General features: G+C 41.0%; 1 protein-coding gene across 1 annotated transcript in view; it reads left to right on the forward strand.

Annotated features, from left to right (window-relative positions):
• The window catches only part of TECPR2 (tectonin beta-propeller repeat containing 2), a 54,321-nt gene that overhangs the window by 8,864 nt on the left and 22,062 nt on the right, over positions 1-23,395 (forward strand). The window contains exons 8-15 of the mRNA XM_019552540.1: positions 458-1,455; positions 3,668-3,851; positions 6,352-6,525; positions 10,074-10,254; positions 11,418-11,559; positions 12,980-13,220; positions 16,087-16,176; positions 18,203-18,436. Coding sequence (XP_019408085.1) covers positions 458-1,455; positions 3,668-3,851; positions 6,352-6,525; positions 10,074-10,254; positions 11,418-11,559; positions 12,980-13,220; positions 16,087-16,176; positions 18,203-18,436 — 2,244 coding nt within the window. The remainder of the gene's footprint in view (positions 1-457; positions 1,456-3,667; positions 3,852-6,351; positions 6,526-10,073; positions 10,255-11,417; positions 11,560-12,979; positions 13,221-16,086; positions 16,177-18,202; positions 18,437-23,395) is intronic.

A 23,395-nucleotide genomic window follows, 5' to 3' on the forward strand; every position in this document is an offset into this window, starting at 1 on the left:
CCACTTACCAACCTCTTATGTCAGTGGTTCTCAGCTTTTTTAGATTCGAAGCACTCCTCATTAAATTTGAGGGACCCCTTGAAAAATTCCATGTTTTTGTTTTCACCTGTATTTTGACTGCGGAAAAATAATAGAGCAATTTTTCATTGCAAAGAACTCAGGAAGACAACAGTGGGTCAGAATGTTTTTGACACTATAGATTAGCTTGTGAATCATGGCACTAAGGTTAAGAAGCACTGTCCTTTGTCCTTATTTACATCAGTGAATGTATTGCCCCCTAGAGAAGTGACAGCGTTCTAGTGAGTCTAGTTTCTATTATTCTTTTATGCTATTAATATTAACACCTCTTTGTTTTTTTAACCAAAATAATTCAAATTTTTTGTCTGCACTGAAATGAATAGGTCTGATAAAGAAATATTCCTTTTCTTTCTTTCTTTCTTTCATTTTGTGAGATCAGAAAATGGGACCAAGAAAAATCACAGCACTCTTGAAGGTATGCCAAGTTATGAGCATCAGTTTTCTGGTGACAGTCCACATTCTTTAAATGCAGACTCATTTTCCATGACTTCTAGTCTAATGAGCAGTAGTATAGATCATTTGAGCACAGGTTCTCCAGATCAGGAAAGTGTGTTCAGTGGAGAGTCGCATAGTGTATTACAGGAGGATAATGGCTCGGAAACGTTCAGTGTGCTTCAGTCTCCTGTGTCTGTGACTTCAACAATGCACGAAGAAAATGGGGATAAAACTGACTTGCTCAAACTTCCCCAGAGTGATAGTGGAATGGGTACACCTACTGTTACAGATACTTTGCTATCCAGTTCTCCCCTACTACTCTCAGAAGATTCAGCAGAAAGTATTGATAGAGAATGTAGTCAGAGTCTGTTTTATGTGAAAACTGAATGCATTTCTGAACAGTTAACCCAAGAGGAGCAGCAGGATTTTACAGTACTGTGTAAAGCAGAAGAAACTTTAAGGGAAATAAATCTGGAGGATACTGAAAATATTTTTGCAGAAACAAACCTCACGGGCCAAATGTCTTTAGTGTTTAATACTACATGTGGTGCTGAAAAATCACTGACACAAAAAGGAAGTGATGAAAACAGCAGGGAGAAGCGGCAGCAACTTACTCTAATGAACGCTGCCTCAGAGAACCTTACGGCTCCCTGGTCTGATCTCTCTAAGAATGATCTATATGCACAAGACACTGCTGTTTCTGGATTTGCCTTGAGAGGTGCGGTCAAAGTTAAATCTAGTACTGAAGCTGCTGAATGGGTAACCACCATCCATGATAGCAAGACTGAGAAATCAGCATCAAGTGATGAAGAGGATATTTATGGGCATGGGTTACCTTATTCGTCTTCAGAAACAAGTGTGACAGAAATGGGTGCTAATCTTACATCCCAGGATATGACCCAAACAAGCTTGGATGAAATGGTAATGTTAAAATCTGATCAGGTACGTGTTTTCATTTAGGTAATATATGAGATGTGTATTTCAGAAAAAGTAATAACTGCAAATACTTACAGAAGGGATATCTTGGTTGTTGATTTAGGCTACACACAGACACACTTTTGTCACGGAAAAATCATCATTGTCCTGATAGAAAACAAGATGTGCAGAAATTCAAGCTTTTTCTCCTGGAAAAATTATAATTGCTCCACAAACAACCAGGGTTAAATCAGTATTCTCAGGAGCAAAAGTCTGCACACTTTCTGCTTGCTTAAATCCTTCTGGGGACCAGGAGTTGTGGGACCATAAGAAAAGCTCCCTTCCAGAGACCTGGCAGCTTCTCCCTTATCCTGTAGACTGAGGTGGGGGAGCAGCTCCAGATGGTCCCTGCCTGCTTCTGACACTTGAGTTCCCACTAGGGGCTCTGCTATGCTGTTCCCTTTGCTCAGATATCAGGCATTGGAGCTGAGTGCAGGGAGCACTGCCACAGTTTCCTTCCCCTTGCTCTTCCGCCATTCGGCTGAAGAAATGCCACTGTGGCCAGGAGTCAAGCTTGCAAGCATGTCTCATCTGTGCCTGCTTCCTTGCCTCTCCCTCCTGCTGTGCTGAGTGGCAGGGGCAATGATTTAAAACCTGGTGGAGCTGGAAACTAGGTTTGCGGAGGCCTACCCTAAGCCCAACTTCCAGCCCTACTGGCTTACCCTTGTTGCCCTCATTGCTCAGCTGAGCGGTGGGGGGCAGTGATTTAAAAGCTGAAGGGTGTGGGAGCCAGGTTTTGGAGCCTGGCCTGGGAGCTGGGTTTATGGAGGTTTTCCCCAAACCTGGCTCTCAGGCTCTAGTTAAAGACTCAGGCTTCTAGTCTGGGAAGGAAGTGAAGCCTGTAACATCTGTTCAGATTGTGTTATGTTTTCAGTTATCAGTTTAAAACACTGTCGTGAACCTATCACTAAAGCAGTAAAATACAAAAAGCCTGTTCTAAGGTAGCCCCATCATTTGGATCTTTCAAGCATGTCCACTGTGTTCCAAGATGTTGTTGGTTTCATTGGGAGTTAAAGATGCTGAGAATCTCTCAGGATTCAGCTAGCAGATAATTCCTATTTAATATTTGGCTATTTAGATTGTGAACTTGTCAAGGCAGAGATCACTCTGACTTTATCTTTCTCCCTTGCTGTTGCCTTGTTGAAGGAAGAACATATAAAATAGCAAATTGGTGTTTTCTACATTATAATCCATTAGTTGGATTTACTATAAAGATCTTGGTCCTGAACTGCTGAAGGCAATGAGAGTTTTAATACTGATTTCATTCAGAGCAGAATCGAGATAAAATGCTATATGGTAAATCAAACGGTAAACAAGCAGAAAAACTGAATTTTCAGTAAACTTTTGGTATTGCATCAACAGCAAGTTAAATATTCCTGATTAAAAGGTAACTTTTGAGCTGATAGTATCTCCTTTAAGAAGTGATTATCATTGCAAGATAAAAATGGTACTGTTTTTTTTCCGTTAGTGGAATATTTGATAAATGTGATAGTGAAATAAGCTTTTATTTTAGATTGTGAAGGGGAAATATCTCAACCTTTGCAAAGTCTAGAAGCCAGCTTTAGCATCTTAATTACTTTTGGAATAAGCTACATTGCTGCTTGTTGTAGGGAAATCAACTTCAGCTAAAACAGACTGAAATCTTGGCATAATCTATAAGCAAGTCTCAGCTCTTTTTTGTACAGTAAAGTCCCAAGTGTGAGAGCTGAGTGTTTAACCTCTTCCACACTAGCAAACATATAGTCAGTCCATCATTGTTTTCATCTAATGTTACAGTTTTTTAAACAGAGAGAGCTACCTGAGCTAGTAGGAATTAGAATACAGTCACATATTTGCAAATATACATACATAATGTATTTTCTTCTAATCAGTAAAATAATGGGGGTTTTTTTCACCCTATGAAAGTAAGTGACAGTACAGGCTTTTGTTTATGGTGAGACTCTGTACCAAGTATCTTGCGGTTCCTAAACACAGTTGGTAACGCACATCGTCGTGTAGTAGATGTTTGACAAGTGTTGTTCTATATTACACAAGACAGGTATTCTTCTGATGTAACTTAACATTTGTATTCTGATCTTTTTTTTTTTTTTGTAAAATATTTTTGCTATTACAGTTGTCCATGTGAGTTTTCATGTGTAGTTGAAGATACCTGATGTTGCTCTAACTCTCCAGTTTTTAGTTTGCAGAGAGCTGGATGGGCTACTCTGGCCCAGGATATGGAATACTCAGCCTTGTCGTCTCAGAGAAATATGTTTGGTGCCTGGACTACAAGGGTAGCCTGTTCTGCAGCGCTCTGCCTAGTGCAGGTATACGATGGCAAAAGTTTGAAGATGCTGTCCAGCAGGTGGCAGTCTCGCCTTCAGGTCTGGTAGCTTGTTTTTTTACTTTGTTGACCCACTTTTAAAATCAAAATATATGCATTTGTGCAAGTTATTGCGCTGTTTTTCATACTGGTATGTAGTCGCATGTAGTTTGGGTTCCCTTTTATATTTTGTTATCCAGATTACAGGTAACTTGCAGGTTGGCTGTTGAAAAAACAGGCAGAAACAGGTCCCCAGCCCAAACTTTTACTGCACTTCAGAATACAAAAACAACTATTTATCCTAAAGTCTATCTGGCTATCTGTGACGGTACAACATAGATTCTCACATATACCAGCTGGGGAGACTCAAGAGGTAGGAGGAGGGTGGCACATAGATTGGCATCAGGTCTTCTTGAATTTATGGAGTTCTCCAAATTTCCCCTGAGCCTATACCCTATATTTTTAGATGGCTGGTTCTAATAGTCTAATAAATGACCTCTGATTGGTTTTATTTAAATGTCTTTGTTTCACCCAAACTTTTGGAACAGTTCTGAACTAGTTTTCTTTTAGGCATGAAACGTATCAGTAGTTCGGATTTACGTCCTGTGAAAATTGTACTTCTGGAGGGAAGGATTCTCATTTCTTTCCTTCACCATTATGGAATACTGCTTGCCCTTATCCTTTTATTCCCTTCCCCAAAATGTATAGTCTTGGAAAATGAGGCTGCGCTTTTTTTTTTTTTTTTAATAACAACTTATCTAGAACTTAACAACAATATATCTATTATAGCAAAACAGTAGGTAATACATTTGGTTACATCAATTACTATAAGTAAAAACTGTGGTATAGTATATTTGATTACCTAATGTATGGTCTTCTCTTATGATGCCTTCTTCTAGGCCTTATGCTCTGTTTAATTGTATCTCATTACTGGTATAGTTAGACATCTTGACAGCTTCCTTTACTTTGCTGACCAAGTGAGTCACATCTGCAAAGGTTCACTCTGTAGTCACTCTGATGCAGGCTTTGGGGCCTTCTGCTTAGCCACACTTCTGCAGCTTGGCCTAGGCCCCTTGATATAGTGGCCAAGACTGCAGTAGTCTGAGCACTTCAAGTAATAGTGCTTAAGCATTGCTCAGTGCCTGTAGTTCAGTAGTATGTTTCACAATGCCTAGGGTTTCCTTAATTTATTTGGAACAGCTTTCTCTTGCAAATTGTGAAAATACCATGTTGGGTGTAGTGGCTTCATGCCTGAACACTTGGGTATGGTGCTGTTCCCAAATGCCAAGATTTGGATTTTCTTGAGCAGCTTCATGCAGACAGATCCTCCAAGCTGACCTGTTGAGTCTTTTTTTTTTTTTTTTTGTATATATGAGAAGACTTCATCTTTTATAATTGTGATATCAATACAGACTCTCTTCAGAACAGAAAAGTTCCTACTCATAAGGAGGAATTCCTCATTAAAAAGACCAAGCCAAACCACAATTGCTTGCTTGCAGTGGTAATGCTAAAAACAAATAAACATGTTGCACACTTATTCTATGCTACGAGTCATGTGAGTTTTTTTTAGCTGACAGCTGCCGTGATAGTCATGTTGTTGGTTTCCATATCACTTTGTACATGCATGTAGAAATAACAAGTGCATTTCAGAAGCTAGTACTGAAACCAGCTGTAAATTCGACCCGTAATACCAGTTAGATTTGGAATTAATATACTCTGGCATTAAAAAAATACAGGTACAGAGAACAGGTTGTATTAAAGTATTTTAAGAAAGAACTACCCTGCTAACATATATGGTTCAGCAACTCTTAGTAGAGTTGGAAATTATCTCCCATTTAACAATGTAAAGGTAACAAGGATTTGCAAAATCTTGCACTTTCGATTATAGATGGGCATTGCCTGTTGTTCCGCAGGGTTGGGTCCCTGCCATGCCTGAGGTTTCAGGGGCATGATCCTGTGGGACAACACTCTGGGTGCACCTTTGCAAAAGGGGAAACCCTGCATTTCCCTGCTTGCAGAGTCATGCCTGGGGATTCCCTAGGTGTGCCTCTGCAAGCTGGGAAACCTGAGGTTTTCCCATTTTGCAGAGGTGAGTCCCACACTGGAATCTCCAGGTGTGCCTTTGCAAGCAGGGAAATCCGGGGCTCCTCTCTTACAAAAGTGTGCCTGGTGATTCTGATGTCAAGGGCACCTCTGCAAACAGAAAAACCAAGGCAGGTGCTCCCAGGGCTCTGCTGTAGGGGAATCGCCGAATTGAGACCTTGAAGTCCTGGGAGCTTTGGGCTGCCCATACTCTCCCACCCTAAAACAAACACATTTTTATTACTTTTTGTCACGGCCACAAATTTGGGTATTTGTAACATGATAAAAGGTATGGATATCTGTACTTTTCCTTTATGCTGCCCTAAAAAATTATTGCAGTGCCACAAAGGCAATGTCTGTTTGCAGCCTTTGTTAACACTGCTGGCTTATTTATGTCTGACACCTGTTTTGTTCCTTGCACAATCCGTGTTTAGTACTTTTGTTTGCCCATTGTTGTGTTTGTTTTATGACTTCTACAGGAGCTCTCCTCTGGAAGATTGAACAGAAAACTAATAAGGCCTTTGCTTGTGGAAAAGTAACCATAAAAGGAAAGCGCCATTGGTATGAAGCTTTACCTCAGGCCGTCTTTGTAGCTTTAAGTGATGACACTGCCTGGATTATCAGAACTAATGGAGATCTATATCTGCAAACAGGTACCAGAATTAACTGTTGCCCTTCCCTTTTGTATGTGAGAATCAGAAAAATGTAGTCCTATTAAATGAACCTGAGTTGATTAAACCATTATATGAATTCAGAGTAAAACTTTTTTTTGTGCAGGCAGAGAGAGCTCCTTTGGCTTGAGACTTGGAATCAGTTGTGCGATGTTGCAGCAGAAGCTGCAAAAACATTGTTCACGTTACTGGAACTCTAGACCAGGACTCCATTGTGTTTCACAGAGGGACCAAAAAGATTGGCCTTGCCTCTAATTGTGTGAAACTTAACAATAAAGCAAGGCTGACAGAAAGACTAGGAAACAGTGCCATGATGGGTAACCTGTTAGGCCACTGTTTGAGCACACTAATGGCCTGACCACTGTCAAATCTTTTTTTGTAGGCCTCTGGACAAAGAGTGTTAAGGAGGGTTTTGAAAGAAGATAATAAGATAGCTTTAGGAATGTTTTTAGGGAGTTCTTCCCAAATGTGAGGGGACCCATGGGAGAAAGCATGAAGGTTGTTGGAAAATTTAACAAGTGGGTCTGCTGAGGTAAGAATCAACCTTTTGACAGTGGATGCGAGACAACAGGTGGGGTGGGGTGAGGTTTGTATTTATGATAAGGAAGGTGGAAAAATGCCCTGAAGAGGAGTGTTATGGCCAGAGTAAACCAGTTGAAGAATCTTTGCACCAGCATTCTGAATGGAAGTGTGTGGGCTAGTTTGCATTCAGTAATGTCAGAGGAAAGATTTTTAGCATATTTACTTGACTCCAGAGCAGGGTTTTCTCCCCATTCAACGTGGTGGCAGGGAGCCTTCCTCTTGAATTCAGGTACAAGGTTGGGGGGCAGGTGGCTGCTGTGACTCTGCTTCAGGCCCTTAGCCTGGGTCAGGCTGAAGTTGGAGATGCAGTGACTGCCTGCTTCCTCCCTCCCCTGCCTTTGCTAGCTTACCACCTGGATGTCCCAGGACTGGGGTGCTGCTGCTGCTGCAACCACTGGTGTGTGGCTGGGCTGTGCTTAATGCCCCAGGCTGGAATGGGGCTGGAGCCCCAACTGACAGTAAGTGGTGGGAGCGGGGTCACAGGCATGGAGGGGGCAAGCACAGTGGGGAGGTGATAGGGGTTACAGGCACTGTGGAGGGGTACAAATGAGCAAATGGCAGGGGTCAGGGTGCCTATCCTCCCTGCCACTGTTTTCTGCGTTGTAGCAGTGGGGGAGATTAATTTAAGATGTGCCTTTTAATAATTATAATTTTCCAAATACAGAATCTAACAAATTTCATAGTTTCATAGATGCTAGGGTCAGAAGAGACCTCAACAGATCATCGAGTCTGACCCCCTGCCTAGGCAGGAAAGAGCGCTGGGTCAGATGATCCCAGCCAGATGCCTGTCCAATTTATCAATGTTCCATGTTCTGTGGAACATAATTCCATAGAATCTAATTACTGGGGGGACGTTGTTTTGAATTTGAAATCATCTTAGATTCAGGTAAATATGGTACATTGAGCTAGACGATGAAGCAGGGTGACAGTTTTTCAGGTACGGCTGGAGAGGAAACACTGACTCTTAGATATGACACAGAAATAATCTGCCAGGTTCAGACAAAATCTGTATGTAAGTAAGTAGAAAAAGTATAGAGTCTATGATGATACTCAGGTTCTGGGCCTGAGTGCTTGGGAGGAAGGTGCTGGTGATGGCATCCACCTAACAGAGAGGAGATAGCAGGTGGGATGTGGGATAAGGATTTACTACCCCAGCTGGGCTACAAATAAAGATGATCTGTTCAGGAAAAGATAGTGGAGACACAGGCTAAAATTTTAGTTCGGACACGAGATCCTTTTGGAGTGGAGAAGTAGATCTGTGGGTCATCTGTCTAGTCATGGTGACTACATTTGTGTATGCCAGTGAGATTATCCAGAGATGAGGTGTGGATAGAAGAGAAGACAACTGAGGATTTGCGGAACTCTTACAGAAAGTTCGGGGGGTGAAGAGGATCCTATTAAGGAAATGCTAAATGAATGATGAGAGGGAGAAAAAAACAGCATAGGAGGATGGAATTTCAGTAGCCAAGGGAGGACAAGATTTCAGAATGGCTATCAAAGATCTGCTTGTTCTGCACTTCTGATAGGCCATATTCTCTGTGTGATTATTTCTTCATTTAGATATAATAACAGCAGTATTCACTGTTGTGTATTTATATTTAAATTACAATATATTTATTTATAATGGTTTAACTTGAACTCAGATGCATAGTATATTTTCATGGGTGCCCTGCTTTTAGATTCAATTTTTAATAAAGTTGATTAGTTGCTAAGAAATCAAGTAACTTGTTCAAGGTCATGAGTTGTTACTCAGCAGTGATGCTAACAATGATAAAAAATGGAATTTGATTCTGCAGGCTAAGAACTGTATGGGATTCTGGATCAAACTTTTCCTCTCCTGCCAAAGATTAATTTGATTATATCATCTTACATTCTGTCATCTTTGGAATTTATATACTAATTTAGAAACCAAAATTAAATCTTCAGTGTATGTGTTTTCCATGGATGGATTAAGAAATATTCCTTCAGTACTTCCAGCATCCCAGCTAGCTTCTGCACTCACAGTATGTTCCCCAAAATTAGAAGTTGGCTGCTACAGCTTCTTTTCAGTATCCCCAGACCATCCTAGTCCTGTTCTGCTCCTTTTTGTTTTAGAAACTTGCAGTAAAAAATTATTTATTTCTTGACCATCCACTTGAGTGCCTGCAGATCCCATTTTGGGTACAATTGTGTAGAAGAAAGTATATCATAGAATCATAGAAGTCGGGTCAGAAGGGACCTTGTAGATCTTCAAGTCCGACCCCCCGCCTGGGCGGGAGAAAAGACTGGACTCAAATGAGTCCAGCCAGGTAGTCATCAAGCCTCTTCTTAAAGATCCCCAGGGTAGGAGCCAGCACCACTTCCCTAGGAAGTTGGTTCCAGCTCCTAGCCGCCCTAACTGTGAAGTAGTTCTTGCAGATGTCTAATCTAAATCTGCTCTCTAATATTGTGTCCATTGTTCCTTGTCATGCCAGGGGGCGCTACGGGAAACAGTGTCTCTCCCAAACCCTTCTGGTCCCCCCAGTGCGTTTATAGACAGTCACCAAATCCCCCCTCAGCCTTCTCTTCTCTTCTCTTATAATCTGAAGAAATGGGTGTGTGCTTAAATGCATACCATAATTTCCTAAAGTCTTACATAACGCAAGTAGTTTCTCTTCCTTCTTAATTTATAGTCACATCTGGTATGGGTGTCATATCTTTCTAAACTGAGATACCAGATGGTGCCACTAGAGGCAGGGCAGGAACAGAAATCAAGGGAGGAAAGCTCTGGATTCTCCAAGAACTTTAAGTATAAGTTGAACTCTGCTACAGTAAAGTAAAAGTATAGCTCATAGAGAAAGCAGTACATTGAGAATAAAAAAAAAATGTTCATAGGCTTCTTAGACTTTTTTCCCTCTTTCTGCTCTTTTTCTGATTATACCTCATAGTCCAGTTACAAACACCTGTTCTTCTTTTTGTTGCATTTGCAGGCCTAAGCGTGGATCGTCCTTGTGCTAGAGCGGTAAAGGTGGATTGCCCCTATCCCCTATCTCAGATTACCTCAAGAAACAATGTAGTGTGGGCATTAACTGAACAGCGGGCACTTCTTTATAGAGAGGGAGTGAGTAGCTTCTGTCCTGAAGGCGAACAGTGGAAATGTGATATTATCAGGTAATGAAATGGTAGTTGGTCAGCGTTTAATCAGAATAACAGAAATTGCACTTTTATGTTGGAATTGGTAGATATTTCGTTGTATATTAATTTAACTTTTCATCTCTTATTTTAGAGCATTTTGCATCTAAAGTATAATCTTTGGGTTACCAATTTTTTCTTCAGTACATTTTATTCCATTATACTTTTATCACAATTAATGGGTAGAAAAAGCACTGTGTTGTTTGTATTAGATACAGTTTGTTCCATTCATTCAGGCTACCGTAGCTATTTCCCTTCTCCCTGCCCCCCCCCCCCTTTTTGGCTCTTCAGATATTTAATAATCTAATTTTTAAAAACACATATATGTCCATTTTTCTTAGTCAGTTGCTGACAGGAGTAGAAATAGTCAGATAGTGCTGGACCTACCAGTCACAAATCTATTGTTGGTCTGAGTAGCCTGTTAGTTTTCTGGTCTGTCCATAATTCTGGCTTTTAGTTTTATTATCAGATTGTTGCTTGCTGCTTTTTAATAATATCTTGAAAATTGTTGCATCCTGATTGTTAGCTTGTTAAGCGTAGGGGAAAATGTCTGCTATTGCATACATCAATACTATTTCATTTCCGTTCATTAAATATTGTAACATTAGTCTTGAACTTGTCCATTGTATTTGGTTTATGAAAAGTTTCAGGGAGGAATTGCCAGTTTAACTTTTTTATTGCAAAACGGTCCTTACAGCAATTTGTTTTCTTTGACATTGGAAAAATGGTTGGCTTCTACAGGAAGCTTTTATCATCAAGGTCAGTTTCTGTCCTAATTCTGTAGTCATATCCATTTCCAGATTATAGTGTCTGTATTCTACCCATCCTAACTAGAACAGCAAGAAAGAATAAACTTATGAGATTGAATTTTAACAAGTGTTTCAATGAAATAAATAGCTGCAGTTTTTTCCATTAAGAATGATTTCTAACTGTACAAACTTTAAGTTATTGGATAAATAAACTTGTTGAAAGGGCTGCATTGTATTTGTAAACTAGTAGTGTCATATGGAGATACTCTGAAGTGCTCTGGTTGTTGTAGGACTCCTTTCTGGAATCCTATTTTTTCAGGCAGATTGTACTCTGTGTGTGTTTATATATAAATATATATAAATATATAATCGCTTCTCTTTTTGCATTTGCAGTGAGATGCAAGCTTTGGAGCCAGTGTGTATAACTCTTGGAGATCAGCAGACGTTATGGACTTTGGACATCCATGGAAATCTGTGGTTCAGAACTGGTGTGGTTTCAAAGAAACCACAAGGAGATGATGATCACTGGTGGCAAGTAGGCGCTACTTCAGCTTTCAGTAAATTCCATCTTTCCTGGGGTATATTTTTCTATCGGGCTTGTACTAGAAAACACCAAGAAATAATTGCTTGGCCTTTTACAAGTAGTTTTAATTCACCTGGACTCCAGCTGTGAAGACACTTTTTAGTTAAGTCTGGTCCCAAAAGGATTAAAACACAATCCAGTTTTATTCAGAGTGAAATGGATTTGTTGCAGGGAAGTTCTCTTCTGTAAATTTAAACAAACAATTATACAACAGGGCCACTTCCTTCCACCTAATCTAAGTTCCTGTGAACCACATGGGGCTGTTTCCTTCAGCCACAGGAGGCACTTTTCTGGCTCACACCAGTGACTAAGCATAGGATCTAATCCTTGACTGTTTTGTTCACAGACTTATTTCCTTTGACCTCTCTTTCCCCACTGCACCTCCTTCCCCCCCATCTTCTTTGGAGTGGATCCTTTCGGGGTGGTTTGATACCTGATACTATAGATGGTCAAACAGCAGCTTGGAAGCTATGGATCTGAGTTTAAAAACAGCTTCTGAAGACAATCATTTAGCAACAGATTATTTGAACTGCTGCATTGCATGCAGGTTATTGACCCTGGACGCAAGCATCTTGAACACTTTGTGTCTGGCTACTTTTGGCCATGCCAAGATTTTGATTTGCAGTTAAAAGATCAGGAAGTTCAGCTTCTCCTGCCTTATACTGTATACACATACAAACTTGTGTCAGAGCTGAGTAATTTAGCATGGCTATGAGATGAGCCTTAATATTGTGAATACATTGTTTCCCTTTTGCTGTTCTTATTATAACATGAATCACTGTTGCCTCTTTTTTATTTTTTAAGATGCCCCAGTGGCATTGTAATTCTGTCCATCAAAGCTTGAACAAATAGCCCTTTCACTATAGGTCCAGAAAAGAGGATTCAAAACATACTTGCCCAAGCACAAGCAACTCAGTGTCAAAACAGACCTTGCTACCTGAGTTACATGGCCCTCCATGTTTTGGGGAAACTAACTAAGGTCCGCCTTCTCATCATCACACTTGAAGACAGCTGCAGGGGAGAAGAGAGATGCTTTTTTAAAATTTTCTCTGACCATTTCCCAGAATAAAGGAGTTTCCAGTGCAACAGTCCAAGAGCATAAAAATGCAAAGCAATTCCTGGAGATACTTTTATATAGGAAGCAGTTAATTGTTCCATGTTTGACTCTTGTTTCATAAGCAAAGCGTTTTAAATATTAAATCATCAAAGCCCAGGAGAACTAAAACTGGAGTCTTTTTCCCTCATATGGTTGGAGAAATGTCAGCTGTTGTTCTTGAGACTTCTGTTCAGAAAGAGTTGTGGGGGGATCTTTTCTTGAAAGACTGCAGCTCATTTCCACTGTAAGTGATTGTCTGTAACATTTTTCTTCTAGGTGAGCATTACAGATTATGTAGTGTTTGACCAGTGCGGCTTGTTCCAGACGATAATCCAGGCAACGCAAACAGTGGCAACAGCAGCGCAGGTGCCGGTAGAGAAAGTGGCGGACAAACTTCGAATGGCTTTTTGGTCACAGCAGCTGCAGTGTCAGCCCAGTCTCCTTGGAGTCAACAGCAGTGGTGTTTGGATTTCTTCAGGCAAAAATGAGTTTCATGTTGCAAAGGGCAGTCTTGTAGGTGGGTGCATTTTTACACCTCGTTGAGTTTGTTTGTTTTGGATTTTTTTAAAATCCGACTGCAATTTCTTTTCCCCACAAAATATACCCATAGTAAGGCCTGCCTGCTGCTGATTTAAGAACCAAGCTATAAGTGCCTCTATTTTATAGAAGAGAAAGGGGTTACAAAGAGTGCTGAGAGATGCTGCCTCAACATTAGTTCTGAGTAAAAGTAATATTGTAGAAAAACAAGTTTTGCATATTTCAGTAGGATCCTGTTAGTGTTTCAGCAGTGTGGGGGATAATGCCTCCATTCAACATAGCCTCCTCTTTCTTATTTAAGCTAGGAGTTTCAGTCCACGGTATGCAGTGCTTAACACAATGGGATCCTGGCCCATGATTACTTAGGTGGTGCAGTTAATGCAAATGATCAAAGCAGTATACACTTTAGAAACTGGGTCTACAAAAATGAAGACCGTGTCTACTACTTGGCATTTATCTCATAAGGTATACATGGTAAGATGTAATGTTTACTGGCTTTTAATCCGTCTGTCTAGCATAGCTTGTAACCAAATTGGTCTACCAATCTTCCAATTTACTCAGTCCTTATTTCATGTGGCCCCTATGATTTTTCAGCTGTCTTGGTATTAACTTGAGTTGTTCTGTAAAATGTACTGTTCTAAGGACTTCCTGCCTTTTGAAGGACCCAGAACAAGAGCAATGCCTAAACAGTAATTTTGCAAAGGATTCTACTTAGGGGTGTCGATTAATTGCCATTAACGTGAGCAATTTTTTAAATGCATTAATCGCGCACATGGTTTTGGAACCCACACCTGGGCTCTTCTCTACTGCTGTGACCACTGCCTTCGGGCCGCCCAGCAGGGCAGCAGTGGTAGTGCAGAGGAGCCACAAGGTAGCCTAGGCATGGGCTCTGGATGGGTGCAGCAGGAAGGTGGGGAGAGGAACACACACAGCTGGGTGCTGCTCTATATGCTGCCAGGCTGCATTCCTGCAGAGTTATCATATTTCTAGCTTCGAAAAAAAGGATACCTGTGTGGGGTGTAATATAATTGTAGTGGGGGGCAGTGATATGCCCGTGCCCTACCCCTGCCCCTCACTCCCAAGCCACAGCCCCCCCCAGCCCTGCTGCTGTCTCTCACTCCTGACTCAACAGTACCCGGCATCCTGCCAGGACATGTGGGGGTTCCCCCTCCCTGGGCTCCAAACCCCACACACACACCCACAGCCCCCTACACCTTCCCAAATTCCCTCCCACACACCCAGTCCCAACCATACAAAATACCTACATAATTTGGTATCATTTTGAGTTTTTCTGCATATAATTTAAAGTTTTTAGCTGTGTGATTAAAATCGTGATTAATTGTGACTAATTTTTTTAATCATGCAACTAATCACGATTACACTGTTTAATTGGTTGACAGCCTTATTTCCACTAGACTTGGTAGTGGCTGCTGAGAGAGAGAGACAGACTGTTTCTTATGTTTTGATGGAATTTTTCTTTAAACATTTTTTAAATGTGTGGGTGCAGAAGCTGTCATCTTACTCTCAAAAAAAGTTTACCTTGGAGTCCTCTATAGCAAAAAACGTATTAGTAGCCAAAAAATGCAAGATTGGACTTTCCTTTAAGAATCTCTCTTATTAGATGACACAAGAGGATTATATAGAGTCTGGTATTTACATCAGACATATGTCAGAAAGGCTTTGGTTTCTTTTCAGTGAGCATGTCATTAGATTACATTTTAATAGTAGACTTGATGACTGTGATTCAAATACTGAATTAGATAGAAACTCTTAATATATATTAAAAAAATAAAGAGATTTCCATATTGATAAAGTGTTAGCTGCTGGTGCAAAGTTTGTCTAATCGAGTAGTCTTTTAAGGTTGTGCACATGATAGTTTAGTTCTGACTTTGGGGTTACTGTTATTTTACACTAGCAACTAAAAGCAAAAACATCCTAACATTGTTTTTGTCTGACTGGAAAACCAGTAAGTAGTATCTTTGCAACAAAAGCTGTTGTTCATAAATAGTCAAGTATCACCTGATGGAGTTGCTGCAGAAGTGTAAATGTTTGGGGACTTTGTTTTTCAGAAGACTAACATGTGAGTAGTACTGTTAACCAGATAAATTTTGTGATAGTAATGTGCCAGGAAGGGTAGAAAGTTTTATAAATGGTGTGAAATTTCCATTTGATGAAAGAGCCTTACTCTCAAAGGCTACATGAATGCCAGGAATGAGTCTTCAGTAATTAGTATTCAGTCAAAGTTGTTAGGGCTCAGAGCAAAAGATGACCTATTTTTAATAATTTCAAATAGGCTAGTAACAAAGAGATTCCTCAACTGAAACAGAGAAAAACAACTGACAAGCAACAGGTATGATCTGAATCCTTAATTATAGTTTTTGTAGGCTATACATTTAGTACGATAATTCACAAATGTTGAGTTGCCAGACATTCGAACATAAAACTAGAAGTCCCTGACTTAGCATGATATTTTCCATATATTGATATGTGAGTTGTTTTTATGTTACATACCATAAACATATAGTGACGGTAAATTCATTTAAATCCATTAAAATATATTCATTAGAAAGAGAAATGGTCTCTCAAACATACGAGTGTAGTGAGATCCACCGAAACTACTGGATTCTGATATTATATGTCATTTGTTTTTAGGATATTTGTCTTTATTCTAGTCAATAGCCAGTCTTGCTGTGGCCAACATTTAATTCTGGCTTATAACTGCAAATCCTCGAACTGTTGAAAGTATATTCCATTGAAAGTTTTTTTTTTTGTGTTGTTTTTATTTTGGTCAAAACTTGAGTTGTTGAAGCATCACAATACTGATGCTACTCTGCTTTCTTTTTCAGGCACATATTGGAATAATATTGTGCCTCGTGGTACTGCTTCTGCCACGAAGTGGGTTTTTGTATTGGCTTCCACAGCTCCAACTAAAGAAGGTTAGTCAATCTGCAGTACGGGTTTATATTTTAAGTAAATTGACTTTATGTGGTGGGATGGATATCTCAGATGAATCTAACAGATTGCATGAAGGTAAATTATTCCAGATTTGTTTCTGCCCATTTTGGTATGTGGGAATCCCAGATATTTGGAGCAGCTGGAAACTCCTTTGCATATTACTGAAGTTAAGCCATGATAAGCCTTCAATAGAATGGCCTTGAGAGAAAAGTGTATGTATTGGCTTTTAAGCAGCCTTACTGACTGGTCCATTTAATAAGCTTTTGTGGGGACTGTACGTCCATCAGTTGGAGTGGTACCAAGCAGCTCATGTTGAAAGGGGAAAAACAAAGTAACATAGTAGTCTTCAGTGCCTAAGGAGTAAAAGAGGCTGTTTGCAAAGATGGGGTTTTATTAGCAAAACTCAAGCTGAGGGTCCAAGAGATCCTGTATTAATCATTTTTTCTTTATTTCCTGTGCTGCCACAATAGACTAGAATACATTGTAGTGCCAGATGGTTTTCCAAAATGGACTGAGGTACCTGAATGGATAAAGATGAGGGGGACTTCATCTATATATTTGTTTATCAGTCCTTTGTAGTTAAGTAGACCTGTTCTTGTATCAGTTACCTTTTCTGATGCCAAATTCAATATTAAGATTCTAATATATTCCTCTTACTGCTGAAAGTGGGGACAGTTAGGTTCTACAGTGTCTCATTAATTGAAAAAAGTGCTTTTAGAATGGAAGGGAAGAGAGAGGGCAGCGTGGCCTGTCAAGTTGTTGGAGTAAATAAAGCTCTCTGGAAGGAGATTATTTTTTATCATTGCAGAATGACATTTAAAAAAAAAGTTGGATGACATTAAAAAAAATTAGTTTGTTTTTAAGCCTGGCATTTGAAAAAGACTAGAAGCTTTGTAAATTAAGGGAATATTTTATCTCTGTTTTGCAGAAGGGGAAATAGAGACAGGGGCAGCATTTCAGTGCATCTATGTTCGACTTGGGAATAGAACTCATACCTCATACCTCCTACTTCATCAAGCCCTCCTTTTCCCTGTTGGAAATTAAAAGTCTTTTGGAGGGTGGGGGGAATAGTAGGTTATTTTATTTTCTCTAGATGTAAACTTCCCCTGCTTTCATCCATTTTAAGGTAACCTGTCCAAGGTACTATTAGGCAGAGGGATGATGCTTGTTAAGAAAACACTGTAATATTTTCAAACTGCTTAAGGCTTTGTCTGCAGTGGTGATATGCTCCATTTCTAACCACTAGTGACCAACCTTGGGTAGACAGGGTAACTGTGACTTGCATTTTACCTCTCTTTGAAATCATGGTGAGCTGCCATGGTATGTGTCAAGGCTGACATTGTCTATACTAAGCATTCGCACTAGTGGTTTGCATCTGGGCCAAACTCCAGTATAGGCAAAGACTAAGCCAAAGTTCATGTTACCAGGTTTTTTAGAGAAAATAAATGATGGTAATGGGGAGATTTTCACACTGGGGCAAAGTCTAAGCTAAGAGAGTTATGCTAGCATGTTGTATCAGCACAGTATTTCTAGCATAATGGAGTGATACCAGCAAAATGGTTTTATGCCAGAGTATGTGAATGTACAGGCATTTGCCTTCATAGAATATTGGTCAGAAATCTTGCTGCCTAGTGTTCCTGATCAAACATAGCCATGCTGGCAAAAATATGTAGTGTACAGTGAACAAAGCAGGAATGGAATTTGAGGGGATGATTCCATTCAACAGAAGAGAACAGTACAAAAACCTCACACTGGTCAAACTCATCCTCAGATGTGTAACATTTTACCCCTCAGTAAAATCAGCCCGTTTATTTGGGGTGCTTAAATATGGATGTAAGACCTTAAATCCAGGCTTTTAGGTTAGAAAATCTTGCCCAAGAATGTGTTGCAAAACCCTGGTTTATTTTTTAAGTACAACAGGCCCTTAATGACCGAACACGGCTCTTATGTAAACTTTCAGAGACTGGATTAGAAGCTATTTTAATAACATAAATATCCTTTCTATAGGCAGCTTTCTGTGGCTTTGCCAGAGCAACAAGGATCTGTTTTGTGTCAGTGATCAGAATCCTCAGTTCCATCCTTCTACAGTGCAACTACCACCTGATGCTGAAACGATGTATTATTCTGCCTGCCAGGATGCCATATGGGGTTTGGATACTCTGGGACGCGTATTTATCAGAACACTATCACCAAGTTGTCCAACCGGGATGCATTGGACAAAACTGGACCTTGCTCAGCTAGGTATGGCTTTTGTTGATCTAACTTATTTTTCAGCAGAGGAAAAAAATGTTCTTCTTCACTTTGGTTTTTGCTTTGTAAGTTCTGATTTAAAAATATAAGATTCCTTGGATTTGATACAACTTCAAACTGATTGCAGTCTCCTTATAATTTTGAAATTTTCAGTACATCAGAAAATGCCAGGGCTTTAGAATAGAAGGCATGCTGCAGAGAGCCTTTTGTGAGGAAGCAGCATTAACTGTGGTGTCCCACAATGTTACATGTGAATGAGAGCCTTCAAAGTTCCTCTGTTGTCTTTGAGTAGGGCTGCACTATATAATGCAGTGCGGTGTCTACCTCAAAACAAGTTAGCTTGCCTGTCAGAAGCAGGATAGTTGGGTAATGCAGTGTTCTGTTCAAGTTAATGAGTTTCTCAGGGTAAATTAATGTGGATGTAACACTGTGGCTATACTGCTTCTGGGAGCTCAGCTAACTTGGGTGTCTCTGCTCTGCCTATATTATGATGCAGTGCTCTGTAGTCACTTCTTAGGTGGGAGCCCTTCAAGGAAAACTGGGTATAGACAACAAATTGCAGCAAGCTAACAGGCAGGGACTTACCATGGAACAGTTGACATGCTGTAGTTGCACATCTGCTTGCCCTTATCTTGTAGTAAGTTGAAAACTAAGCTGCAGCTCCTTAGCCCTATTTCTATCACAGGGCAGACAGACAGTTGCTGTGCATCAGCTGCTCTGCAGTAAGTCCCTGCCCCATTAATTCACTCCAGTTCAATAGTTTGTCCATACTTACTGTCTTGTCAAGTTCATACTTAACTAATGCCCCTGCATAGGCAAAGAAGTTGCTGAACTTGTATTTATCAAGCTGATGCCCACAACCAAACTCCTTGACCAGTTATGGCTATTAAGATATTCATTGTACTTAGCTGTTTTTATATGAGATGGGAGGTGCTTATTTTATATACCCTGCACCCCCCCCACCCCCCCAGCTGCTTCAGATTCGACCCCACTCCCCCCTCCCCTGCTGCTTTGGGTCCACCTGGCCTGCATCCACCTGCCTCCCCACTCCCCTCCCTCCCTACCAGCCAGCTCCCCCTCCCTGCCAGCTGTTCTGGGAGGCACTGCCACTGATTCCCCCCACTTCACCCTCAGGCAAGGAGGCCGATGTGGGGAAGCCCCGCTGCTTGGAGGGCCAGGGCATATTTCCCACTGCCAAACTTCCCTGGCAGTGGCACAAGCTTGGGCCCATGCAGCCCAGGCCACCCAGCCAATGGCCACCTGTCAGTGGCGCATGCACAGTTGGCCAGAAGCGTTAGAGACAGACTAAGCCTTTTATTATATTAGAATATAGACATATACTAATTGTATCAAATCTATACAATTATAAATACGTGTTATATTGTACCCATGTGCATTTCTTTGACCATCTCAGTTGGTATGTTGTTTCACCACCTGTCCTTCCTTTTAATGTTATATGCTATTCAGGTAGTTTCCACATTGTGGCAAATCAGATGATTTATAGCTGGATAACATAATTAGAAAGTTAACTAAAGCTTACTCTTAATACTATTTCCAAAGTAGCTCTTTATTTTTCTTTTTTTGCCTTCTAAGATGACATTTTTTACGTTTGGTCTTAGACGAGAGGTTTTTTTTGTTGTTTTTTTAAGTTTGAGCAGAATCATTTAGCTATCCTTGGACTAGGGAAGTATATGTAATAGACTCCCCACCCCTGTAAACGTCATGTGCCTCCTGAGGGGGGGTGCATGGCAACTGCCTGCAGGCAGTAGTGGCAGTGTCTGTGGTGGGGGCGTGGCAGCGGTGAGCAGGGAGCTTCCTCAGGTGGCCACAGCAGTAGCGGCAGCGAGCAGGGAAATGGTGAGGGGTGACCACCCGCAGGCAGTGTCAGCAGTGGCCACTCTCAGGGGGTGCACTGCCAATCCACATGCATCCCCTACATGTCACCAATGACACCCCCTATATATAATAGCCTTATGGTACAAAGTTGGTATTTTCTTAAAGTAACTTGCTTGCATGTTAAGGTCAGAAGAAATCTCATTCCATTAGATTTCCAGTTTTAAAGCTAGAACATGGAGAAATACTGGAATTGAGAGCTGAAGCAACCTGCCTACTGTCATCCAGCACATGAGTGGCAGAGCTGAGAATTCAGGTTCTTCAGCACCTGTCTAATGCTTTCTCCACTAGCCATGCTGCTGTGTAGCAGTTTTGATACATTTCTCACTTGAGGTATCTAGTAGGCCTGTGCAGATAGGGAAGTATTGGATTCAGATTCAGCTGATTTGGAGGACAGTGATTCAATTTGGTGATTTGAATCACTGTCCCCATTCCATTTGGCCAAATCAGTCAGAGATTTGGCCCTGATTCGGAGATGCAGGTTGGCTGGGGAAAGGCAGGCACGGTCTGCAGGGTCTCCCATGGCTTCTCCAGCTGTACCTGCCTCTGCCCTGGTGGGAGAAGCCCCCATGGCTGCCCTGCCCAGCGCCATCCCCTACCCGGCCGAGCCAGAGGAGGCACGATGCAGGCGCGGCTCACTCCTGGAGGCAGCAGGGCATAGACTCTGCTGCCAGTGCTGCCGTACCCACGTCAGCATTGGGAGTGGGGACTGTACCCAGCTGGCGTGGGGGGTTGGGTGCTGCTGCTGTTTGCCAGCCAGCATGGGATTCAGGCGCAGTAGCGCTTAGAGTGGGGGCTTTGCCCTGCTGCCACTTGCTCAGCTGGTGTGGGGATTGATGCAGGTGCAGCTCGCTCTGGGCAGCAGCAGGGTGTAGCCCCCACTCGCCACACTGCTGTGCCTGCATCAGTGCTGGGAGCAAGGACCCTGCATTGCTGCCGCTTGCCCCTTCCACCTGGAGCAAGCCGCACTCGCATCCTGTGCCCCACACCCCCTTCCCAAGTAACCCACCCTTCTGCCTTAGCTGGGCCACTTGTCCCAATCCCTCTCTCCCCCATGCCACTTCCGTCCCCCCTCCCCCACCCCCAACAGACTTACCAGCTGCTGGCATCTGTGTCAGCTGCCTGTTTAGTCTATGGTTGAATCTCCAAAGTAGCCAAATCTTTTTGATTTGGATGCTTTGAATTGATTCGGAGCTTTTAATTGGTCTCCCAGTTCAATTTGGATTTGGAGATTTGGTCTCCAAATCAGGTCAAATCTCCTCTGAGCTGAATTGGCTACCAAAGCTTTGCACAGCCCTAGTATCTAGGTCTTCTGTGGCCCACTGGGACCAAACCTTATAGATCCAGAGACCAGGGAGGTTAGTAACAAGTGTCAGGTCTCTGTTGAGCAGTTGCATCTCTTTAATGGAGTCTGAGAGCAACCTGGCTCTGGGGCCAGGCAGGGAAATAGAGGTTTACCTGATAGACTGTATAGTTTAGATCAGTTCATTGTCTGGGGATCATTATAAACATTTCTGGAGTATAAACTCCTAATGAGACTAGAGAAGCTCATGTGATAGAGCTCAAGTATTTCAATTCAGAGCTTAATACATGTTAGATAGCTGTACAGAAAACTTGGTTAATCTGAACCCTTGCAGGAAATAACAAATGTAAGGTAATGTAGTTCACATTAGTTGTAAAGTACTATACCTAGGACACCTGATCTGAATCACTTTTAAAATATAGCATTAATTTTTACATACAACATGTAAATATAGCTTAGGGATGTACAGGCTAAGAAATAATTCAGTTACAGTTCAGTAGTCAAATGTAGACAGCAGCTTAATGGAATAAAAAAATCTTACATCATTTTGGTACCATTTTTGGCCCTGCTCCTTTGGTTGAGTGCAACATTGAAGTCAATGGGGCTTTGTGTAGTCTCAGTGATGCATCTGCATGTGGGGAATTACAGCATCGGGCATTGGTTTGTTTGTATTGTGGCCAAAGAAATGGGATAACTAAACCATTCTCTTCAAATCTATGGGCTTTATTTGCTCAAGGAAAGATTGGAAAATAGTAAACTCAAATTTGATAAATCTGGTGTAAAAAGAAAATGTAGAATGTAGTACTTCTTGAGTATGTCTCTAGAATAAACAGGAATATTTAATACCTTCCCAGTGTAACTGTTCTCTAACCCTCACACTATGTGCTGGAGAGTTAGTATCTGGTAAATTACTTTGATTAAGGTTACGCTATCAGTGTCAAGGTTTCTAAACACAGATTGACCTTTGCAATTCAACAATAAACAGTCACACGTAGAAACTTCTCTCTCCTCTTTTTATAGGTGAATATAGTTAGCATGACCTTTCCCAAAGGTAAAGGCAATAGAAATAAAAGCTGAAAGTGTTTACGTAAGAACTACGTTTTGGAATATCAAATTGTACTGTAGACGTAAATAATGCCAGCAATGCCGAGTAGGTGTTATGCGACTCCATCTGAGTGCTCTAATGCTTATTTGGATCAAAACAGTTCAACAGCTGAGATAACATGTGGAAAGACTGGTACTATCTGATATACCTTGTTCTTCAAAGTTTTATTTAAATAGTCAGTTGGTAGCTGAGTGTCAGAAGACTTTTAGATGCAGTTGTTGAAGTTTGTATTCCATATGCTTTCTCCCCAAGTAGCAGAATTTTAAGTTGTGTGTTTGTTCACATACTTTGTAGTAAAATAAATAGAGTTTCATTCAAGATGAGAAGCAAAAATGGTTAAATAATCTTAATTTTATATGAATGAATCAAGCCACTATTACAACTGACAGACTAAGAGTTAGAGCTGTATATCCATTGGGTCACTTTTTTTTTAGTACCGGTTTTAGATTATGGAGCCTTTACTCGAATAAATCCTATAAATGTTTAAGCTACAAAATTAGTTGCATCTTCTAATGAAAATGAAAAGTATCATGAGCGATGTTTTACTGAGTTGGTTACCATGTTTTAGTTCCCAGAAGAGAACACTATATCCAATAACAGGTTATCCCAAACAGCACTCAGGACATTTAGTAAACCAGTAAGATTTAGT

Source organism: Crocodylus porosus, unplaced genomic scaffold (genome assembly GCF_001723895.1).
Source record: "Crocodylus porosus isolate Cpor-Errol unplaced genomic scaffold, CroPor_comp1, whole genome shotgun sequence".
NCBI classification, from domain to species: domain Eukaryota; kingdom Metazoa; phylum Chordata; order Crocodylia; family Crocodylidae; genus Crocodylus; species Crocodylus porosus.